The sequence below is a fragment of the Dendrobates tinctorius genome, unplaced genomic scaffold (assembly GCF_039654945.1).
Source record: "Dendrobates tinctorius isolate UK_male_01 unplaced genomic scaffold, ASM3965494v1 ptg000039l, whole genome shotgun sequence".
In the NCBI taxonomy this organism is placed as follows: domain Eukaryota; kingdom Metazoa; phylum Chordata; class Amphibia; order Anura; family Dendrobatidae; genus Dendrobates; species Dendrobates tinctorius.
The window spans coordinates 31,159,415-31,182,397 of record NW_027361707.1 but is presented as its reverse complement, the minus strand read 5'-3'; the positions used below and the strand labels follow the sequence as shown (position 1 = coordinate 31,182,397).

At 45.4% G+C, this 22,983-nt stretch overlaps 1 protein-coding gene across 9 annotated transcripts in view; it reads left to right on the top strand.

Moving 5' to 3' along the window:
- The window catches only part of ADD1 (adducin 1), a 176,750-nt gene extending 154,551 nt beyond the window's left edge, over positions 1-22,199 (top strand). For 4 of the 9 annotated variants that reach the window (XM_073574584.1, XM_073574591.1, XM_073574583.1 and 1 more), the window contains 4 exons: positions 2,741-2,897; positions 4,147-4,470; positions 7,765-7,857; positions 18,948-22,199. In XM_073574584.1, the coding sequence (XP_073430685.1) occupies positions 2,741-2,897; positions 4,147-4,470; positions 7,765-7,857; positions 18,948-19,354 (981 nt within the window). In that variant the 3' untranslated portion in view covers positions 19,355-22,199. Of the gene's footprint in view, positions 1-2,740; positions 2,898-4,146; positions 4,471-7,764; positions 7,858-9,041; positions 9,077-18,947 lie in introns of those variants that run through there. The other 5 variants (XM_073574586.1, XM_073574588.1, XM_073574587.1 and 2 more) reach the window with 4 other exon arrangements.
- Positions 22,200-22,983: the final 784 nt, after the last annotated feature.

Below are 22,983 nucleotides of genomic sequence, written 5' to 3'. Positions count from 1 at the left end.
TGCATCCTATTCATAGAACTGTGCTTTTTACTTGTGGAGACTGAGCGTCTCCACAAGATAAATAGACATGCTGCGGTCTATAAAAACGCGCTGCATGTGCCTATACGTAGGGAAGCCGGAGGCGTCCCTGCACGCATAGTGGAGATGGGATTTCATAAAATCCTGTCCACTGTGCTCTAACATCTGGACACTGCTGCTGTATGCAGCGTCCGATCCGCACCAAATCCTGACTGTGGAAACATAGCCTTCGGGTATGTGCCCACGTTGCAGAAATGCTGCGGAATGACCACAGCATTTCCACAACTCCCTGCCGCGGGTAAAATTTTCCCGCAAAATACAAGCGTTTTTAGCTTGCAGAATGAGTGTGCTTTTCCAAGCGATTTGAAGCATTGCTTGGAAAAGTGATTGACAGGTTGGTCACACTTGTCAAGCATAGTGCTTCACAAGTGTGATCAACTTTTTACTTTTGATGCTGCCTATACAGCATCAATAGAATGTTAAAAATAATTAAAAAAAATAAACGTGATTTCTCTATCGCTTCATTGGGGGACACAGAGACCATGGGTCTATTGTTCGGGTGTATGCTGCTGCCACTAGGAGGCTGACACGACGCACAAAAAAAGTTAGCTCCTCCTCCGCAGTGTACACCCCACCGACCGGCAGGAAATTCCTCAGTTAGTGAGAAAGCAGTAGGAGAAGTAACAGAATAGATTGAAAAACAGAACAGACAAGTCAACTGTAAACAACCAACAAACATAAGAACAGGAGTTGTAGAACATGGGAGGGTGCTGTGTCCCCCAATGAAGGCTCCGAGAAACAGATTTTACGGTAAGCAACCCAAAAATCCTGTTATACTCCCCTTCTGACATCCCCCGCGGCCTTCCTGCCTGTCCGCAACGCTGCCGGCATCTTCCGTTCCCAGGGATGCCTTGCGACAATGACCTCTGATGACGTAGCATCACGCGAGACCGCTACGTCATCAGAGGTCATTCGCGCACAGCATCCCTGGGAAAGGAAGAAGCCACCAGCACCGCTGAGGGCGGGAAGGACTCCGGGGGCCTTCAGAAGGTGAGTATATACCGTGTTTTTTTTTTTGTTTTGTTTGTTTTTTTTAATTTATTTTAATTCTATTTTTTACAGGAATATGGTACCCAAGGCATGGAGGAGAGTCTCCTCTCCTTCAGACCCTGAGTACCATCCACACATGAAGTGCTCACTTTACGCATGGTGGGCATAGCCACATGCGTGAAGTAAGTGTTTCAGTGCAATACTTTGGCGGCGGAATCGCAGAAAGAATGGACATGCTGCGGATTTTACCGCTATGCTATTCCACAGTGGTAAAATAAGCAGCATGGGCACAGCAGCTGCGGAATCCCATAGGATTGCATGAGGATGCGTTTTTTAAGCGTTTTTATGCGTTTCTGCGGCAGAAACGCATAACAAACGCAACGTGGGCACACATCCTAACTCTGTGATGTGAGGAATGTAAAATAGGACAAAATAATGATGTCGCTCAAGCTAAAATAGTTACCATTATTAAAAGAGGAGATGGTTTAGAATAAGACGTGCTCTCCTGATATTGCTGGCACTGCCGTCCGTTTACTTCCCTGCTGCGGATATGACTGCTGCAGTCACTCGGCAATGGTACTGTATAGGGAAACAACCCGCCGAGGCCAGTGATTGAGCGCTAATGTGCGTAGACGGAACTTGTCCACTGTAGGGAAGTAAACCAGGGTCAGTGGAGATTTATTAGCGCAGTACATGGCATAGCGGCACACACCAGACGTGACCCAAGCTGCTTGTATCTAAGTGCTAGGACAGTGTTGGATATGTGATCCTACAGTGATATTGTCTCCTAGTCCATGGTCATCTACGCAGCGTTCCCTTCTGCACTGTAGTGATGGCAGTACACTGCACACAGACAACGTCTTCCTCAGTACATTAACTGCTTCCCATTTTTGCTTCTGGTAAGCACGATGTAAGTGTAGGACATCCGAAGCTGCATGCTTTTAGACATGCCCTGTCGCTCTTGCATGGCACTTGTTGGAGCTTTCTGTTTATCCATGTTAGTATTGACCCCAATTCATACTGTTCGGACTTGTTGAATGCACCCTCGTGAATATTTGAAGTATTGTGAAGGAAAAAGCTTTGTTTGCTTATTGTCGGCAGCTACATGACTGTGCGCCGCGTAAGGGATTAGCCGACCTGCGATTGGCTTGACGCATAAGTGGATGCTCTGTGCCCATGAAGAGCAAAGAACACAAGAACTGTTCTTGTACATGGGTCTCATACTTCCGCCCCTGTTAGACACACCAAGAGGGCAAAGATTTAGAGAATTACCAATTATAATTTAAGAAGCCGTTCAATGACCACTAATGTTTCCATCTGTAATATAGAAATGCTGATGTTTTTATGCAGCAGAATCGCCGCAGACCCAACAGTGTATTGTCCTACGGGGACTAAAGAGTCTGTAGTATTCACCAATAAAGATGTGAGAGTCCTGGGTTTGTGCACCATATAGTGGATGCCTGTGATCTACTGTCCACCTTTCATTCAGCCACATGCTTCGTTCACAGTAATGGAAAATGAATGTTTTTGTTCTGTATCTTGGGGGTTCTGGGGATTTTTTTTTTTTTCTTCTCGTGTGAATACTAATTTAATAGTAATGCTGAAAATGATTTCTATCACCTAATTAATTGTATGATATGATCTTAACCATGCAATTTTAATACTTTTCCAGGGAGAGCTGATAACTGCTTCAAAGGCAATTATAGAGAAGGAGTACCAGCCAAGGGTCATAGTCAGCACGGCTGGGCCAAACCCCTTCAACAAACTGACCGACCGAGAGCTAGAAGAGTATCGCAAGGAAGTGGAGCGCAAGCAGAGAGATGCAGAAGGTGGGTTCTTGAAGGCACTATATAAAATACATGAAAGCCCCTGGAATGTAAAACTGACAATCTATAACACCATGTGCTATGGGAAGGAACATATAGACATTTCCTAACGGTTTTTTTTTGCGATTTTGTTTTTTTTTTTACATTTTTGTATTAGTCTTCTGAGTGGAAAGGGCCAAAACAATGCTTAAGTTATAGCATCTGCTAAATACAGTGGTAAATTTTGAGGATGACGCAGGAGCGCTGCGCCCATGCCATCAGCAGCAGCACACGTGGTAGTATACAGCCGCCATATTGTTGGAGTGTCCAGAAATTATCTCTGACAGTACACTGGTTGCCTCACCATGCAACTTTAGGTTGTGTATGTGTTTCAGTGGCGTTTTTGCACCTGACCAATGCCCCCAGTGTAGCTTAGTGTAGCTTGCTTGTCACCGAAAGCTCATTAATTAGTGTCAATTACTGCACCTGTAGGGAGCAAAACAAGTTTTTCTTAAAATGCGTTGCACATGGCTTGCAAAATTCACCATAATCCACATTTAAATGGGTTCCAAGAATGTAATATAATAGCCCTGAACACTTAATTCAAACAGCAGCATGTCCTAGTCACATGCCAGGACAAGCAGTCTAAAGTAATACTGCTCCTGAGACCTGTGTTTCAACTGACAGAGGAGCTGTATCGTAAGCACACATAACAGAGCTGCTGGAGAAGTGTTTGATGGGAGAAGAAATAAATCACCTTGCATTGAAGGCTTGAGAAAAAAAAATCTCTTGTTCTCAGTCTGCTTAGAAGATTTCCTTCTTTTCCCGTCAAACTCTTCTGCAGCTCACCGGTATGTGTGCAAATGATACAGCTCCGATCAGTTGAGACAAAGATCTCTGGAGCTGTACTACTTCATACTGCAGCCCTTCCTGACTCATGGCTAGGATCGGCTGCAATTTTGTTTATTACATCCTTGGAGAACCCCTTTGAAGAGCTGGTCTGAACTTGGAAGGGGGCTGTCCAATCTTGCTTGGCAATTTTCAGGACTCTGGTTCAAAAGCAAATGGATAAAGTTGTGCACACTGTAGGACGTCCACACTAGTGACAGCAGCCCACAACTGGGCCCAGTTGTCGAGATTGATTTAGAAAAGCCATGAATGTACGAGATGGGGAATAACCCTTTTTAGTGCTGTTTACCAGTTGTAGGGAATAGGTTTGCTTTTGACTCTTATGGCTCTTATTATAGTTTACTTTTATTTATATACATCCTAGCTGCTTCCACCCCAAGTAGCGGTGTTATGGAGGAACAAGCTCTGTGCACGGACTTGAGAGGTCCCCATACAAGGTCTACAGAGACTCAAGTAGAACTGGCCCCAAATCAAGATCAGGTCATGGCTCGGCCAACCGATGTATCAGAAGAAGTACTGAAAGAATGTGACTATTTCCCGGTGATTGAGGTGCCTACTCCAGGGTTAGGGGAGGATATGGATGGTTCTCTAGAAAAGACCCACAATCTGGAGTCTCCACACAGGGAATTTCACACGGCCGTCATCCGAGCTCTTAACATCAGCTCTAATCCTGGGCCTGATACTGCAGGTATATTCACCAAGGGCCCATGTGCCACTAATATCTCTTGATGATTACACCTCTAAAAATCTGGTGTGGGTAATCTCTGGCAGTCTAGATTTCTTTTACAATCTACTGAATCTCCTTTTTCATATAATTTTCTCATGTGATTTGCAAAATGAATCATTGATCTGCACTTTGTCTGTCGTAAGGTGTCCACTCATTGTGGATCCTGGTTCTAGCGCAGCAGTTACAGTGCCTACAAGTAGTATTCAACCCCCTGCAGATTTAGCAGGTTTGATAAGATGCAAATAAGCTAGAGCCTTCAAACTTCACACAAGAGCAGGATTTATTAACAGATGCATAAATCTTACAAACCAAAAAGTTATGTTGCTCAGTTAAATTTTAATAAATTTTAAACATACAAGTGTGGGTCAATTATTATTCAACCCCTAGGTTTAATATTTTGTGGAATAACCCTTGTTTGCAATTACAGCTAATAATCGTCTTTTATAAGACCTGATCAGGCCGCCACAGGTCTCTGGAGTTATCTTGGCCCACTCCTCCATGCAGATCTTCTCCAAGTTATCTAGGTTCTTTGGGTGTCTCATGTGGACTTTAATCTTGAGCTCCTTCCACAAGTTTTCAATTGGGTTAAGGTCAGGAGACTGACTAGGCCACTCCAACACCTTGATTTTTTGCCTCTTGAACCAGGCCTTGGTTTTCTTGGCTGTGTGCTTTGGCTCGTTGTCTTGTTGGAAGATGAAATGACGACCCATCTTAAGATCCTTGATGGAGGAGCGGAGGTTCTTGGCCAAAATCTCCAGGTAGGCCGTGCTATCCATCTTCCCATGGATGCGGACCAGATGGCCAGGCCCCTTGGCTGAGAAACAGCCCCACAGCATGATGCTGCCACCACCATGCTTGACTGTAGAGATGGTATTCTTGGGGTCGTATGCAGTGCCATCCAGTCTCCAAACGTCACGTGTGTGGTTGGCACCAAAGATCTCGATCTTGGTCTCATCAGACCATAGAACCTTGAACCAGTCTGTCTTAGAGTCCTCCAAGTGATCATGAGCAAACTGTAGACGAGCCTTGACATGACGCTTTGAAAGTAAAGGTACCTTACGGGCTCGTCTGGAACGGAGACCATTGCGGTGGAGTACGTTACTTATGGTATTGACTGAAACCAATGTCCCCACTGCCATGAGATCTTCCCGGAGCTCCTTCCTTGTTGTCCTTGGGTTAGCCTTGACTCTTCGGACAAGCCTGGCCTCGGCACGGGAGGAAACTTTCAAAGGCTGTCCAGGCCGTGGAAGGCTAACAGTAGTTCCATAAGCCTTCCACTTCCGGATGATGCTCCCAACAGTGGAGACAGGTAGGCCCAACTCCTTGGAAAGGGTTTTGTACCCCTTGCCAGCCTTGTGACCCTCCACGATCTTGTCTCTGATGGCCTTGGAATGCTCCTTTGTCTTTCCCATGTTGACCATGTATGAGTGCTGTTCACAAGTTTGGGGAGGGTCTTAAATAGTCAGAAAAGGCTGGAAAAAAAGATAATTAATCCAAACATGTGAAGCTCATTGTTCTTTGTGCCTGAAATACTTCTTAATACTTTAGGGGAACCAAACAGAATTCTGGTGGTTTGAGGGGTTGAATAATAAATGACCCTCTGAATAAACTTTTCACAATTTAAAAAAAAATTAAACAAAGAAATAACATTCTTTTTTGCTGCAGTGCATTTCACATTTCCAGGCTGATCTACAGTCCAAATGTGTCAATGCCAAGTTAATTCCAAATGTGTAAACCTGCTAAATCTGCAGGGGGTTGAATACTACTTGTAGGCACTGTATATCTTCTAATCCTGGTGAAGGTCAATTAAGTAACTTGTCACGTTTTGTACATTCTTATTTTGTTCTAGACCCCAAAATTTCCATGGAAAATAAATAAATAAATATATATATATATATATATATATATATATATATATATTTCCTGATATTTACGCGCCAGGTTACAAATTGTAATATCAGAATTACAAAGTTTTCCTTTATCAAAAAAAAATAATTATGTACCTGGCTGATAGAAATGTTACAGGCTCAAGGCCTTAGTTACTTCATGCCGGACAACACTTCCTTCTTGTCCCATCACCTTCTACAAGGAATCTGTCACCTAATTTTTCACATATAAGCTGTGGCCACCGCCATTAGGGGCTTATCTACAGCATTCTGCAATGCCGTAGATAAGCCCCAGATGTTACCTGAAAAATAAGAAAAACAAGTTATATTATACTCACCTAGGGGGCGGTCCGGTGCGATGGGCATCGCGGTCCGGGTCCGACGCCTCCCATCTTCATGCGATGACGTCCTCTTCCTTGATTCCTGTCGCGGCTCCTGCGCAGGCGTACTTTATCTGCCCTGTTGAGGGCAGCGCAAAGTACTGCAGTGCGCAGATGCTGGGCCTCTGACCTTTCCCAGTGCCTGCGCACTGCAGTACGCAGGAGCCACAACAGAAGCGAGGAAGAGGATGTCATCGCATGAAGATGGGAGGTGCCGGACCGGACCGCCCCCCAGGTGAGTATAATATAACTTGTTTTTCTTATCTTTCAGGTTACATCGGGGGCTTATCTACAGCATTACAGAATGATGTAGATAAGCCCCTAATGGCTCTGGCCGCAGCTTATATGTGAAAAATTAGGTGACAGATTCCCTTTAAGGCTGGTACCTGACAATCAGCCTGGGTAAGCATATGTATGCCCTCTGTAGGGTAGATGGCCATGTGTGCGTGCCCGCTGTCTGTGTGGGGGGGCCGTGTGTGCACGTGCCCTCTGTAGGGTGGGCCATGTGTGCACGGGCCCTCTGTAGGGTAGATGGCCATGTGTCGGTGTGGGGGACGTGTGTGCACGCACCTGCTGTAGGAGAGATAGCAGTGTTGCACGCGCCCGCTGTAGGGGAGGGGGCCGTGTGTGCACGTGCCTGCTAGGGGGGAGGGGGGGCCGTGTGCTGTAAAGCTCTTACCGTTCAATACATATGCTGCAGAGAAACATTATATTGCCTTTCTTTCCTAAGCAGTGCATTAAAGTTGGTGATATTGACCCCTTCTTTACATGAACAGGGAAGTCTTAAGTATTTAGAAATGTGCTTTTCCGCCTCAAAAACTGTTGCCTCTATACAAATATATGTGGTGCTATTTGACTTTTTTTTTTCTTTTTCCTGAAGGATTTTGGGGTCTGGAGATCTGTCATCTTTTAATGTTACTGTGCAGTTTTCTTCATTATACAGGCTGCTGATATTGTATATTCTTTGATACAAAGTTTTCTGTCTTTAGGGCCGCCTGAAGAGTTGACGGAACAGAAGGAGATTCCCCTTGACCATTCCCTAATTCGCACACCCCCCAGCACTCCCATCAAGCAAGAGGAAGGTATGTCCTTGATGGGGGGGGGGGGGCACGTCACATCGTTATTTTCTAGAGACTGACACTGCTATAATGAATCAGGATAGTCCTATGAAGAGACCACCCAGTGTAACCTTGTCAGACTTCTGGATGTTACTATCTGTGTAATATTGATCACCTCTGTCTGGCTTATGGGAGCTTTGCTTATGTCACATTTAGGTTATGATGTGTATGCATTTCTTACACCTGCTATGCTCTGTGTCCACACCGCCCATGAGGGCGTACAGATCCTATCCGGCAGTTCCACCTGCTCTTATTGCGTTACATGGCCAGACATGCAGGTCACACACAGCAATTGTAATGTGCACGGCTTCTAGTGCATCAGTTACTTTGTACACTTACCCACTCCTCACACTTTACTCCACCCTAAGGGATCAATCGGGACATGTTCTCAGGATGCCAAGTACCCTGGGGTGCACAAAAACCAGCCATGTTGCCTTAGGGTGTTTAGATCCAGAACGGATGAAAGCTAGCTATGGTTCTGTCCCTACAGTCAGAAAATCCCCATCAAGTCTGATATCAGATTCCTTACTATTTTTTTGATTAGTAGGATTTTATTTTTTTATTTTTTACTGCATATAGTTAAAGGGGTATAAACAATTTTAAAGTCACTTAAACACTTATGTAAAGTATTATCTTTGATTGAAGGCTTTAGGAAAGGCCCATTCAAGTGCCTTCAATAGGTTTTATGCGGGGAAAAACCTAATCTATGTCAAACCTACCCATACTGAACCAATAGCAAATTTATATAAAAATCTATAGGCTACTGTGGTGTATATTGCCTGAGATACCAGGCAATGGCTGAACAAACCTAATGCGCACGAGTGGAGTGAACCTAGACTAAGATTAAGAGCAATCTATATACTCTATAAAATATAAAACCGCCATCCCCTCGGGCCGCCCCCCTGTGTATATGTGCAGTCGGCACTGTTGTGTGTTCACCCCTACCCCTTGGTCATATTGAGGTCATATGTCTGTGAGTTACCTGCATTCACCTCTGCACTTCTCACCTACATCATCTCAAGATTGTTGACGTCAGCTTTTCATTTAACTATAAAACATCTTCAATGAATACATTAGACTTTTTTTTTTCTACTTGTGCTTCTTTTTTTTTATTTTTTTTTTGTTTCTTGTGGCTGCCAAACAAACAGGAGATGGATATGCTAAAGAATACCTGTTACCATAGTAAGTATCATCTCATTCTTTCAGTCCTATTCCCACTCTCCCCTATTTCTTCCCCCCCAAATCCTTATGTGCTTTGCTTCATTCTATCGCATATGTTTTTTAATTTCAATTAACTACCTGCAAATAAATCAAGCATTTAGTTTAGAAGGTTATTTTTCTGATTTTTCTTAGATTTTAATATTGATGACCTAGGATAGTCCGAACACGTTTGATGGTTTACTCCCTGTTCAGTGCTTTGTAATAGAGTAGGGTGAAATCCGCAAGAAACACGTGATCAAGTCTGCAGCGGAAATTTCCCGCCTAGTGGCAACATGGCCTAAAGCTGCATTCCATCTGTAATTGTTCACAGGAGATGCGCATGTGTCTGGTGCTACAGGCCAATCGTACGATCACACAACCAAATTTTCTCTCATTAAAGAAAATCGCTACAATTATGCTATTCACACTCTTATCAGAGCTTGAGCATAGTGTAATCTGATTTTCTCGGATGAATAGAAGATGGAAAGAAAAATGAATCCATGGTAGAAAAAAAAAAATCTGACCACTCGGATGACAGAATGTAATCTGATTTTCATGGAGTGACACAATGGAGAAGATGGAGACATTTTTCTTTCCATCTTCTCCATTGTGTTAATTCATGAAAATTAGAACGCACCCAGATGTCACCACCTGAGTCCTGGCATTTTTTTTTTTTTTTTTCGTACCATGGACTCGCAAATCATGATCTGATGTTCTTTCGAATTGAACTCAAACCAAAAATACAGTAAGCCCTTATACACTTCAATCTGACTAACCTGCAGGAGCCAGCCACGGGTGGCACTGGGCCAGTCTGGTCTCCGGCTATGGTTCCCGGCCAGAATTCAAATGATGTTTTCTCTTAAATGCCGGAGAATAAGGCATTGGATTCATGTTGCATGAGGCTTGATGTGATGGAAAAGATTCACTCTATAGAGAAGAGCTTTCTAATTTCCTATAAAAAAAAAATTTTTATGCTACTTTTACACTTACCGTTTTTTTTTTTTTTGGCGGGCCGTAACGCCCCCAAAAAGGCGGTCTGCCACGATAACGGACCGCAAAAAAACTTGCGGATTGCCTTTTTCCAATACTATGGAAGAAGTATTAGAAAAAAAACAGCGTTCCGCAAAACCAGAAGTGACAGTGCACCGCAAAAACAAACTTCCCTTTTGTTTTTGCGGCCCCATTGATTTCTAATGGGGGCCGTGTCCGTACACTGTGAAAAAGATCGAGCAGGCCATACCTTTTTTCACAGCTGCAAATACGGCAACACGGTGCACCGTGGAATTTTTTGCGGGCCGATTTTGCGACCCCATGGAAATCTTTTGGGGCTGCAAAAACATGATATGTGTAAAAGAACCCTTAGTAGTAGTTAAAAATAACAAAGTATGCTTTTTATAAAGATGGTCAAACACCAGCATATAGTTGTACTACGTCTGACCATTAGTTCTGGAGATCACAGTCCATACATGGACCGATTTGAAGATCACAAGACTGAGACTGTAATGTGAACAGCTCTTTATTTGGCCAGTTTTGCTCGTAGCTGGGATGCTGATAAGTGCAGCACATGAACAAAACCAATATTCTCAGGAATTAAATCAAGAGGTGAACATAAATTCCTTTAAAAACAAGTTTTTAATATTTGTTAAAAAGCACCTTCCCAGTGAAACACAGGTTAATGCCCCCCAAAAAATATATATATAAAACTTTTGACCAGAAAAAAATCTAGGCATACCCTACGCTAGGCCGATCTGTCAGCCTACCTTGCTGTGGAGGTTGGCACCCTAAAAGAAACGAGTTTTTGGCGCCCCCACTCATCGAAGACTCTCCCTCACTCCCTTATCTCACCCTAATAACACAGGTGAGAAAACAATAATCAGATAGAACAGAGATGAAGGAAGCAAAAATGGTCACACAAATTACAAGATGTCACAAAAAAAAGGCCATTAGAGTTCAGTATTCTCTGGTATGCCCAGACCAACAATAAGAAAGATGTCATGCACATTAGCAGTGAAAGACAATATAGGCAAGCTGCATGATAATCACTTGCAAAGCATAAAGCATATCCTAAGGAAAACCATCCTACAATATTTCACCAATCAAGATATTAGGCTTAAATGTCCATCCACTTATAGCCCAGTAAATACAAAGATAATTATAGAGATGACTTATCATATGCAGGAGGCATTTCCCCGGAGTGACGGTTCATCAGGGTGCCTTAATTATAGCGGTAGATACAGATGCCATTGATGATACAGACGCCTAAAGGCCCTTTTACATTTAGCGATGCACCGGCGATCCGACCCGGTCAGGATCGCTAGTGCATCGCTAAATTATCGCTAGTGAGCTTTCACACAGAAAGATCTCACAGCGATGCAGCAGCAACGCAGCACACGATACTCACCTTTCACACACAGCGATCCAGACGTCCTCCCGCCCGCCTCCACGCGTCGCTCGTCTCACACAACAGGAAGCCGACGATGAGAAATGGAGCCGCCCAATCTCGCGCGATCAGCGATGAGCAGCGGGGGAGCCGGTCGGAGGTAAGTATCACACATAGCGATATCGCTAGCAATATCGCTATAACGTCACAAAACCTGTGACGTTTTAGCGATATTGCTAGCGATATCGCTATGTGTAAAACCCCCTTTACTGTACTTTGTGTATCAGTTCCATGTTCAAGATCTCTGCTTTCCTCTGTGCCCAGAAATCATGTCCTGTCCAAGTTGCACAAGTAGTGTTGTCATGACCGTGTATCCGAGTTCTGTGGCGCTTCTGTATCACGGTTCGGACAAGTTCTTCTCTTCCTCCGGATGTGATGTAGGAGTCACGTGGAGACGCTGTACATTGTGATGGAGTGAGCGCTGCAGTCCACAAGAGTGCTTATATCTGCAGATATAGCGTCGCAAAACACAGGACCATGCTTAGTGTACGTAGGAGGCACATGGGTCTGGTTTTCAGACAATTTTTTTTATTTTATTTTTAGTCTTTCTTTTACTATTTTTTTTTTTTTTCCAAGGATTACAGGGGCGACTGATCCTTTCAAGGGTCCAATTTCGCAGGCCTCCAAAGGCACTTTATAAGGGGGTACCACATGGGAGACTCCCTGTATAAAGGTTCTCGCCTGCGGCATGGCTGCGATTCTGCGCTGAAACAAGACGGATCTGAGAGATCTGCCCTTTGAGGGAGCTCAGCGCTAGGCCCGAGTCCAAGCCGGTCTGAAGGAATTCCTAAATGGTAGGAATGGAAAAAATGAGAAGTTGACGACCGCGGACCCTGCACCACGCAAAAAAGACTTTACAGGTGCGTGATGGATGCACACTGAGACAGGCATCTGAGTGTTAATCATCGTATTAATCACCTCTTGAGAGAAACCAGCTTGGGCTAGGACTCAGGATTCAACGGCCAGGCCGTTAAACACAGGGCCTCAGAATTCTGGTGGAAAATCGGGCCCTGGGAGAGCAAGTCCGATCGATCTGGTAGTCGCCAGGGGACATCGGCGACGAGTTGTACTAGCTTTGCGAACCACGCCCGGCGTGACCAGTCTAGAGCAACCAGGATCACTGGAACCCCCTTTGTATTGATCTTCCTTAGGACTCTCGGAAGTAAAATGCGTATGGAAGACGAAACTGCGTCCACCCCGATGGCTTCTGGCTACCGGGACCGAGCTACAAACTCGGCACCTTGGCGTTTAACATTGACATCTGCCATCAGATCCATGTTTGGAATCCCCAGAGATGGCAGATCTGCAGGAAGATCTCCGGATGGAGAGACCACTCTTCCAAGGCAAGACCTTTGATGGCTGAGGAAGTCTGTAGCCCAGTTCTCCACGCCCGGGATGTGGACTGCTGAGATGAGAGTGGTTCCTCTCGGCCCAGCGGAGGATGTGTTCCACCTCGTGCATAGCCGCCCTGCTGCGAGTGCCCCCCTGATGATTGCTATAAACCACGGCATTGTCCAATTGAATTCGGATGGGGCGACCTGCCAGGAGATGATGGAACCGCCGCAGAGACAACCGAATCTCCAGGACATTGATCTGCAGGCGTGACTCCAGAAGTGACCAACTGCCCCTGAGCAGTGTGGTGACGGAAGACCGCTCCCCAGCCGAGGAGGCTGACGTCGGTGGTGACCCCCAGCTAATGGACCAGGAGAAGACCGTAAAGTCCACCACCTGAGCGCCTGCTTGACTAGTGGGACGGTCGGTCGAGAGAATGGGCTCCTGTCCCAGGCTGCCAAAAGTGCATGCTGCAGAGGGCAGAGGTGTAGCTGGGCAAAGGGATGAGCTTCCATTGTTGCCACCATTTCTCCCAGGACCCTCATGCCGAAGCGAATGGAATGAGGAAATGGGTGACAAAGTGCCCGGACTCCTGTTGGGAGAGCCAAGACCTTGTCTCGAGGGTGAATCGCCAACCCTCGGGAGGTATCGAGCGTCATCCCCAAGTAGGAAATCTGCTGATCTAGGACAGGGGAAGACTTGTTCAAGTTTATTAGCCAGCCCAGGTGAGAAAGTGTATTCAACTTTTTGCAGATGCACTCCGTGCAGGCCTGGGAGGACAGCCCCTTGATCAGGAGGTCGTCTAGGTATGGTAAAACGACCATGCTCCGAGAGTGAAATGGACATGACGGCCACCATGACCTTTGTGAACACCCTGGGGGCGATAGCAAGGCCGAACGGCAATGCTGTGAACAGGAAGTGTTCCTCGCAGACAGGGAAGCGCAGGAATCTCTGGTGATGGGGAAAAATCGGGATATGAAGGGAAGCATCCTGAATGTCGATGGACGCTAAGAACTCCCCCTTTTTCATCAGAGATGACGGAGCAAAGGGACTCCATCCTGAAGTGACGGAGCGAAGGGACTCCATCCTGAAGTGCCGGACCTTGACAAATTTGTTCAAGGGCTTTAGGTCGACAAATGGGCCCCACTGTCCAATCTTTCTTCGGAACCACAAACCGGTTTGAATAGGACCCCTGGAACATCTTGTTTTCTGGAACCTAAGTAATCACCCCATCTTGGCGGAGTGACTCGATGGCTTGGTAAAAGGACAGAGCCCGCGCCTCCACTTTGGAGGGACGAGAGGGAAAGAACCGTGTCGGGGACGAGAAGCAAATTCTATTTTGTATCCAGAGGACACCAGGTCCCTAACATATTCGTCGTGAGCAACGGAGAGCCAGACATGGCGAAGCCGAAGTAGGCGTCGGCCTACTCTTCTGGTGTCGACCAGACAATGCCGCGAGTCATTTGTCCAAAAATCTCTGGGACCTGGATCCCTTACCTCTGAACTGCTTGGGACGGCTCTTCCAGGACTGGCTGGTTTTGTACGAGACCTGAGGGCCCCTGTCTCCCTGAGTGGAGCGTCCCGAACCAGACGAGTTGACCTTGGAGGACCAACCAGGATTGCTGTCGGCGAAAAGGTCGTCTAACTTTTTGCCAGAGGTGGAACTTACTTTTCCCACCTGTGGCGTCCGAGATAAGCTGACGCAGCGTCTCTCCGAACAAACACCAGTTCGGGTAAGGCAGAGAGGTTAGGGACTTCTTGGATGCTGAGTCCGCTCACCATTCCTTGAGCCATAGCACCCCACTGATACAGCCTTTGATGCCGCAAGCGCAGCACAGTTAGCCATGTCCAAGGATGCGTTTACTAAATAGTCTCCGGCCAAAGAGATCTGATTGGCTAGATCCGCTGCCTCCGGGGGAAGATCAGTAATCTGTATGGCCCTATTCAGAGAATCTGCCCAGGAAACCATGGCTTTAGCTACCCGTGTTGCGGCAAAAGAGGGAGAGTGCCCCGTGCCCGAAGCTTCAAAGACCAAACGGGCAAGCCTGGCTATCAGGCGGTCCATGGGATTTTTAATGGATGATCCATCTGGCAAAGATAGGAGGGTTTTGTAGGCCAGGCGAGATACAGGTACACTGAAGGGGATTCCGCCCTTTGTTTACAGAAATCAGATGCAAAAGGGTATCTCGCTTCGAGGCATCTGACCTGTGAAGCGTTTGTCTGGCCGCTGCCCTATGTCCTGGAACTCTCGGTGATTGGCAAACACCCTATGAGGACGTTTGGTCCTTTTGAAGGACACCGCTTGATCCGCGGTAGAGGTAGATTAATCAAAAATGTTCAGAGTATGGTTGACAGCCTTCATGAGACTATCCACCGTCGCTTGATAACCTGGAGAATCCAGGTCGAGGGGCTTGTCAGACTCGTACTCTGTTTGCTACCGATCTCTGGTAAGGGGGAGTGCGAAACGGAGCTCATGGATACCGAGGCGCCAGAGACCCCTAGAGACGCGTTATGAGTCCACTTTCTAGATGCTTGTCTATTTCGACTGAGAACGGCCACTGCAGGCCGACCGTTCCTGTGATATTAAGGAACCCTCTGAAGGTACTGTCACACTTAGCGATGCACCAGCGATCCCCACCAGCGATATGACGTGGTCAGGATCTCTGGTGCATCCCTAAGTGGTCGCTAGTGAGCTGCCACACAGGCAGATCTCACCAGCAACATCGCAGCGGTCGGGGGTAGTTACTTACCGGTCAGACGAGGCGATCCTGACGTCCTCCCGCCGCGTCCACGCGTCGCTCATCGGCGCCACAGCAGGAAGCTGACGACGAGAAACAGTCCACAATGTTCTCGCGCGATCAGCGATTGCCAGCGGGGGAGCAGTCGGAGGTACGTATCAGACATAGCGATATCGCTATAATGTCACAAAAACCAGTGACGTTATTGTGATATTGCTAGCGATATCGCTTAGTGTGACAGGCCCTTAAGACAGGCAGATTGATGTCCCTACACCTGGAGGGATCTTGGAGGAACTCAAACGCTATAACTAGCGACGCCATGGACTGCGACAGTGATGTAGCCCACTCAGGGGGACTAGGTACACTGGTATCAGTCGTGGCGGAGGGCTCCTGAGCACATTCGGGGTTACAGGCTTCTAATAGGAGGGCGAACAACACTATGCGTTTTGTTGACCATCTTAGATGCTTTAGGGAAAGACATGCTGTACCCTTGCCCAATATGGGACAAAGAATGGCTAAATATATAGTGCAGGGAAGGGCTATGGTATATAGGATCGCGTCTCTAGTAGCGCAGATCTGCAGACCAAAAACTGCCCAGAGTATATGGCAGCGCAGCTCCGAGGTTTGTGCATATGTGGACAGTGCAGCTCTTACCCCAGGTCCTGTGCCCTGTGAGCAGCCCTCTTGGGATCGTCCTTGCTGTCAGGGAGCCGATTCCCCAGGAACCTCTCTTGCGGTGGGGTGCGGTGTCAGTGGCGTGGATATAGATAGAGGGGGGCTATACAAGTCCTTGCCGTTCTGCACTATTATAGGTGGCTGCCAGGATTCAGAAAAGATGCTCTCTCATTGAGCGAGAAACACTAAGCAGGTGGGAGGAGCCGCCAGCACGACACGCGCATGGTGGCAGAACTACAGGCTTGTGGCCTAGAATATGCCGAAGCCGGGGACTAAATTTCTGGCGGCGGCCGGGGACCTGAACAGGAGCCGCGGCGTGCGGTGCAAGCCCCTCCCAGCCCCTCAGCGGACCCCGATACTCACCACCGGACAAAGAACGCATCGGAAGGGAGAAAAAACGCAGAGCTACCGCTCTGCTTGCAGGTCGGGGCTGCAGAATGAATGGTGCAGGAACCCTCATTACCTTGATATGGAGGTGGAGAGGGACTGTCCGCTTCCTTCCATCACTGCTGTTCTATCAGCAGTGATGCAGTGGGGGCTGCACAGATGCCATCAGAGCCTCCGTACATCCCAGGGGTTCACTCCCCTAGGATGGGACAGGGCTGTTGTCCGACTGTAGCCTAGTTTCAGAAGGGGGTACATGAGGCGACACTCCAAATTCCCGTCTGTTGCTGGTGCGGGGAGATCTGTGCCCTGGAGGGAGCAGTCACCCCTAAAATCAAGCTCCGGCATGGCTATCAACCGTGCAGGAGGGGGTTCCCGCCTGTTGGTTTGCGAAGATTGGACCCTTTAAAAGAATCCATCGTCCCTGTAATCCTTGGGAAAAAAATAGTATGACTAAAAAATAAAATTTAAAATAAAACATGTGCCTCCTACGGACACTAAGCATGGTCCTGTGTCCCCCAATGAGTGGCTCGGAGAAAAGGATTTTGCTGTGAGTACACAAAAATCCCTGTTTAATTCAGGCCAAGAGCAATTTTTGCACTTCTTTTTTTTTTTTTTTTAAGTTGCGCTTTTTCTTTGACCTCATTTTTAGTCACTGATCTGCATCCGATGCAAGAACCTCTTTCTAAGGCAGCCCTCCCACGTTACTGATTGCATTAGCACGTTCCACTCTGTAAGGCGGCAGCACCAGCAGCATGCAACCCATCCCACTGCATGAAAATGCCTTTTTGAGTGTTAGGGATTGGTGATGAGGAAGCGTACTCAGATAAGGTGTTATCCGAGCATGCTCGTGTTCTAATAAGAGTATCTTCACCTTGCTCAAATACTTTGCTCCAGTTGCCGTGGCTGTACGATAGCCGCAACACCTGCAGGGATTGCCTGTTGGGAAATCCCTGAATGTGTTGCTGTCGTGCAGCCACGGCGACTCGAGCATATTATTTGAGCGCGCTGAATATACTCTTAGGACACGAGCATGCTTGGATAACACCTTATCAGAGACATCTAAATGTCAATTTATGCAGCAGATTTTCATCCTGGTTCTTTCCCTTTGCAATGTAATGGAGAGAAATCCAAAATCTGTCCTTAACTTGCGCAGAACTTATTTTATTTTTCCATAGCGCAAATTTGTAGGTGTGAATATTTTCCTGCGATAAATCCGCTACAGATAGTCCACGGTGTAAGGGTACATGCACACGTTGCGGATTCGCTAGTGATGTACCGTACTATGTTGTGCTATGGGTAAAAGAAACCGCTGTGCACATGCTGCGGAAAAATTAGCGCGGAAACGCAGCGGTTTATTTTCCGCAGCATGTCAATTCTTTGTGTGGATTCTGCAGCATTTTTACACCTATTCCATTATAGGAATCCGCAGTTGTAAAAACGCAGGGCAAATCCGCAGTAAAAACGCGGGTATTTTGACCTGTGGAGTCTGCAGATTCCGCACGGAAAAATCCGCACACGAATCCGCACGTGTGCACATTCTCTAAATGTCCCATGGTGGTGTACACTAGAAGGCAGTGAGTGCCAGTGCTTTGTACAGTTATATTGTGCTGCCTGACTACCCTTACAATGGCGTTTTGCATGGAAATAGTCATTACTTCCACTGTTGTAGCAGGAGTTTTTGGGCATCACAACTGCAGCTTGGTTTGAACATAGTTTATCAGGCATGATGGTAGGTATAAGTGAGATGACTTCTATATATTTATATATTTTTTATTTTTATATGGGGATAGCAAAGGATGACATAGAACATGCAATGATTTCTAATGCCCCCTATCTTTTCTCTAACTGATGGAGGGGGACAGAGAACTAACACAATCCTACATCAGTGATTCAGTCTCATCATGCGTCCAATTATTAGTCCCCCCTAATATCTAATATCGGATTAGTAATTCTATGACATGTCCAAATGATTTTCTCTCCATATTTGACAACATAACTCTCTTTTAACATACACCAAGGTGGGAGGTGTCGGCTTCTTCCTTTTTTCTGAAATATGTATAGTGAATGTATTTACACACTTCCTGATAGTTTTTAAGTTTATGTAAATGTATTTCTTTTTTAGAATAAAAGCCTTTATTATCTGGTGATGATGCTGCATCCTGGTAATAAGATATAAATACCTACAAGTGTGTAATAACATTCCTGAGCTTCTGTCCTATCCTGTGTCGAGCCTACGACGTGCCGGCCATTACTGATTTCTATACCTTTTGGTCCTTCTCCAGAATCTCAGTGTGAACAGACTTGCAGAGACGACAGTGACGCCGCAACCCTTAAGCAGACTCTTCCCGATCTGACTCCAGACGAGCCATCCGAATCCTTCTTCTTCCCAGCATCTGCAAAACCAAATGAAGAACAGGCTTCTGCGGAAGACCTCCCGCGGGTTCACACAGAGGCCTCCACCTCTCCTCCCGAAGAGACTAAAGATCCCGAACCTCAGAACATTGAGCCTCCTCCTCCTGCAACGCCAGCAGAGGAGGACGCAGCACAGGCAGAGGCTGGCCACGCCGCAGATACCGCACAGGCAGATGCCGGCAGCGACGAGTCACCAGGAAAATCTCCCTCCAAAAAGAAGAAGAAATTCCGCACACCTTCGTTCCTGAAGAAGAACAAGAAGAAGAGCGAGTCCTAAAGAGTCAGTTCAGTAGCCACTAGAATGTACCCCATCGTATTGGTTTTTTATCATATTTTTTTTTCTTTTTCATTATATAAAGGAATGCAAGAACCCACAATAACTGAACCCACTAGTTGTAGCTTGACTGTGGAAATGTTAACCCAGGAACACGTTTCCTTCCATGTAAGGTGCTAACCTGTGTGTTCAGCAGCTGGTCACTCCGAACCGTTCACATGTAGATGTTCCTCATCAGATCTGTCCTCTTTCCTGTTTTTTGTTTATATGGTTATTTTGCTTGTATATTGCTTATTGCGCTGCCTCCCTTGAAGACTGCTGCCCTCCGCATGTTTCTTGTAAATAACGGGCTTCTGCTATCACTGCGCAGAGGAATGACGACACTATATTGCGGCCCTTCTTCTCCGGCAGCCCTCCCATTCCTATGCACTGAGCTGCTTCCGATTGCAAGTGTTATCAGTAACCCTTTCCTAGCCATCCCGCTAACGAGTGCTTTCCCGGAGTCTATTCGGTTCTCTCTAACCGATTATATCTAACTACGGCTGTTTGCCGGCAAATTTGTGTTCTTTTTTTATATCACTAGGAACTGCTGCTGCCTTAAAGACATGGAATGAATACCCAGACCACTCTTTTCCCCTTTGTCCATCTGTCTGCACAGCTTTTTCCATTTGGTTTCCTGTTCTAAAGGACAAATATGATCTTTTTTAGTGGAAGGTGCATTCACTTCATACACAACAGTACACATTTATATGACTGATAACAGATCCAAGAATATACCAGGAAGCGACTATGGTGAGGCTTTATACTAAATTCTGCCATGGAATATCTGTATATTGGAGGAATAGTTGCTTTCCTGACAATAGTAGCAGCACTTTCCTGCTGGGGGGTCTATCACCCCCCTTAGCTGTAATCATTAAGACATATACATTCCTTTTGAAGTAAAGCAGATACACAAGAAGATGACTACGTGACTGTCTTCATAACCAAAATCTGAATGCACCTTCAGACATGGTCCACTTTGCAAACGACGATAGACCATTGCATTTACTAATGGCCTGTGTCATATTAAAGCTTGTTCCTGTCACCTACATATTTGCTAATAGCAACCGTACTAAGGGTTAGACCAGATCAGTCAATGGTCTACAGGCTCATTGGGTGGAGAGACATGGAATGTAGACTCACTGGGCCAATGACTTCACTGATTGACCTCATACCAGCTAGTGGCATCATATTATTGGACTGAGGGCATCAGTGAGCTAGTGGCATCATACCACTGGGCTGAGGCCACCAGTGGAGCTAGTGTCATCATACCACTGGGCTGAGGCCACCAGAGGAGCTAGTGGCATCATACCACTGAGCTGAGGCCACCAGAGGAGCTAGTGGCATCATACCACTGGGCTGAGGCCACCAGTGGAGCTAGTGGCATCATACCACTGGGCTGAGGCCACCAGCGGAGCTAGTGGCATCGAATCACTGGGTTGGTGACCTCATTGGGCACATTAACAGGCTGCAGAAATTGACCCTCTTCCCCACAGACTGGATTGCTTGAGCTATTTGTAGGCCGCAGGTACACATTTTTGGCATAATCCTGATTCCAGAATTGAGTTGACGGATATAGCCTGTGTAATTTTTTTTTTTTTTTTTTGTACCATTTCAACTTTTACATCTTTGTTTTCAGCAACCTGGAATGTGTTTTATTTCTCTTCATTATTAAACAATGCTGAGATTCCCTCACTACAGTTGGGGGGGTCATGCAGCGACTGGGACCTCCCCGCCACACATTTGTATTGTATAGGTAACCAATGTGCTGCAGTCTCCAAAAGTTTCCTACCCATGAAGTGATTGGATATAGAAATCCATGTTTGCAAACCTCAAGTCTTCCTTGCTAACAAAGTAATTCATCTCTGTTTTATTGGAAATCTCTAACATCTTTGTTCTCATCTCTACTGAGCCTGAAATCTCAAAATTTAGCAACTGTGAATGAAGCAAATTGCAGGGATTGTGAAAACAGCCTGGAACATGACTTTATTATAAAGTGCCCCTGGCAATGTACCACGCACCCGAATACTTAATGGCCGCTGTTTTTATAGATTAGCTGTTACAGACAACTCTTGTGTAGCTTTTTTTTCCATATATATTTAGAATGAAAAAAGCATTGATCTCCTTGGTCTTCTTATTCAAAAACTGAGACTGCAGGTGACTTAGTTCCCTGCTTCCCATGATTCTCAGGAGTCCAGAAGCTGAGAGATTTGGTGGAGGCGAAGTTCGCTTGCTCTTTCGATCCATATCAGAAAGGTGCAGAGATGTTTGATAGCTAATCCTTCCTTCCCGCTACTCGTATCTCGGCTCTGCGAGGTGGAGGGGACGACTGTTGCCTGTTTTCAGGTTTAGGCTTTGAACAGAATGCTGTAAACACTTTTAACTGGATATCGATAGATTACTGTTGGGTTTAATACGAGCATAACATATGTGAAGGATATTGCACTTTGATGAAATGTATTACTGCATCCATTCTCTTTCCTCAATATTTCTCCCTTACATGATCGGCCCCGTATGTAAGCAATGCACAACATCCAACCTACCATCACCAACTACATGATGGGGGACCTCCGGCTCCTAATCATGTGTTCCCACAAATCTATTCTCATTTTAATATTCTGATTTGACAAATTATTTTTTTTTCCTAAATAAAACTTTTTTCATTTCATTGATTCGAATTCCAGGGCTTTGTCACAGTTTATAGTATGGTAATGTATCAATACTTTTTTCCAAAAAGGTTATGTATTTTTTTTTCTTCTTTCCTTGTATTGTTTATTTTACTCTCAAATAAATTTGTTTAAACTCCTGATTTCCAGTCTGAAGATTTCTTCATAAGGATTTACTTTTACCTCCAGCTGAACTGATGCTTAACGACCAGTTATTTTTGTTTTTTTTTCATTTTTTGCTCCTCTTCTTCCCAGAGCCATAACTTTTTTTTATATATATATATATATATATATATATATATATATATATATTTTGGTCAAAATGGCCATATAAGAGCTTGTTTTTTGTGGGACGAGTTGTACTTTTGAACGACACCATTTTTTTCCATCATGTTCATTAAATGCTAAAACTGGCCTGCCTTTATGATTCTCCAGGTCATTACTAGTTCATAGACACCAAACATTTATAGGTTCTTTTTTATCTAAGTGGTGAAAAAAATTCAAAACTTTGTTTAAAAAAAAAAAAAAATGCACCATTGTCCGCTGCCCAGAGCGTCTCCATTTTTCGTGAGCTCGAGGTGGATGAGGACTTATGGTTTTAATGATACCATTTTGGTGCAGATACGATCTTTTGATCGCCCATTATTTCATCTTAATGCAGTGTCGTGGCGCCCAAAAAACGTAATTCCGGCGTTTTGACTTTTTTCTTGATACGCCATTTAGCGATCAGGTTAATCCTTTTTTTTTTTTTTTCTTTTCTGTTGATCAGGCGATTCTAAACGCAGCGATACCAAGTATGTGTATATTTGGTTTTTTTTTTATTTTGAATTGGGTGAAAGGGGGGTGATTTAAAAAATATATATATGTGTGTGTGTGTGTGTATATATATATATATATATATATATATATATATATATATATATATAT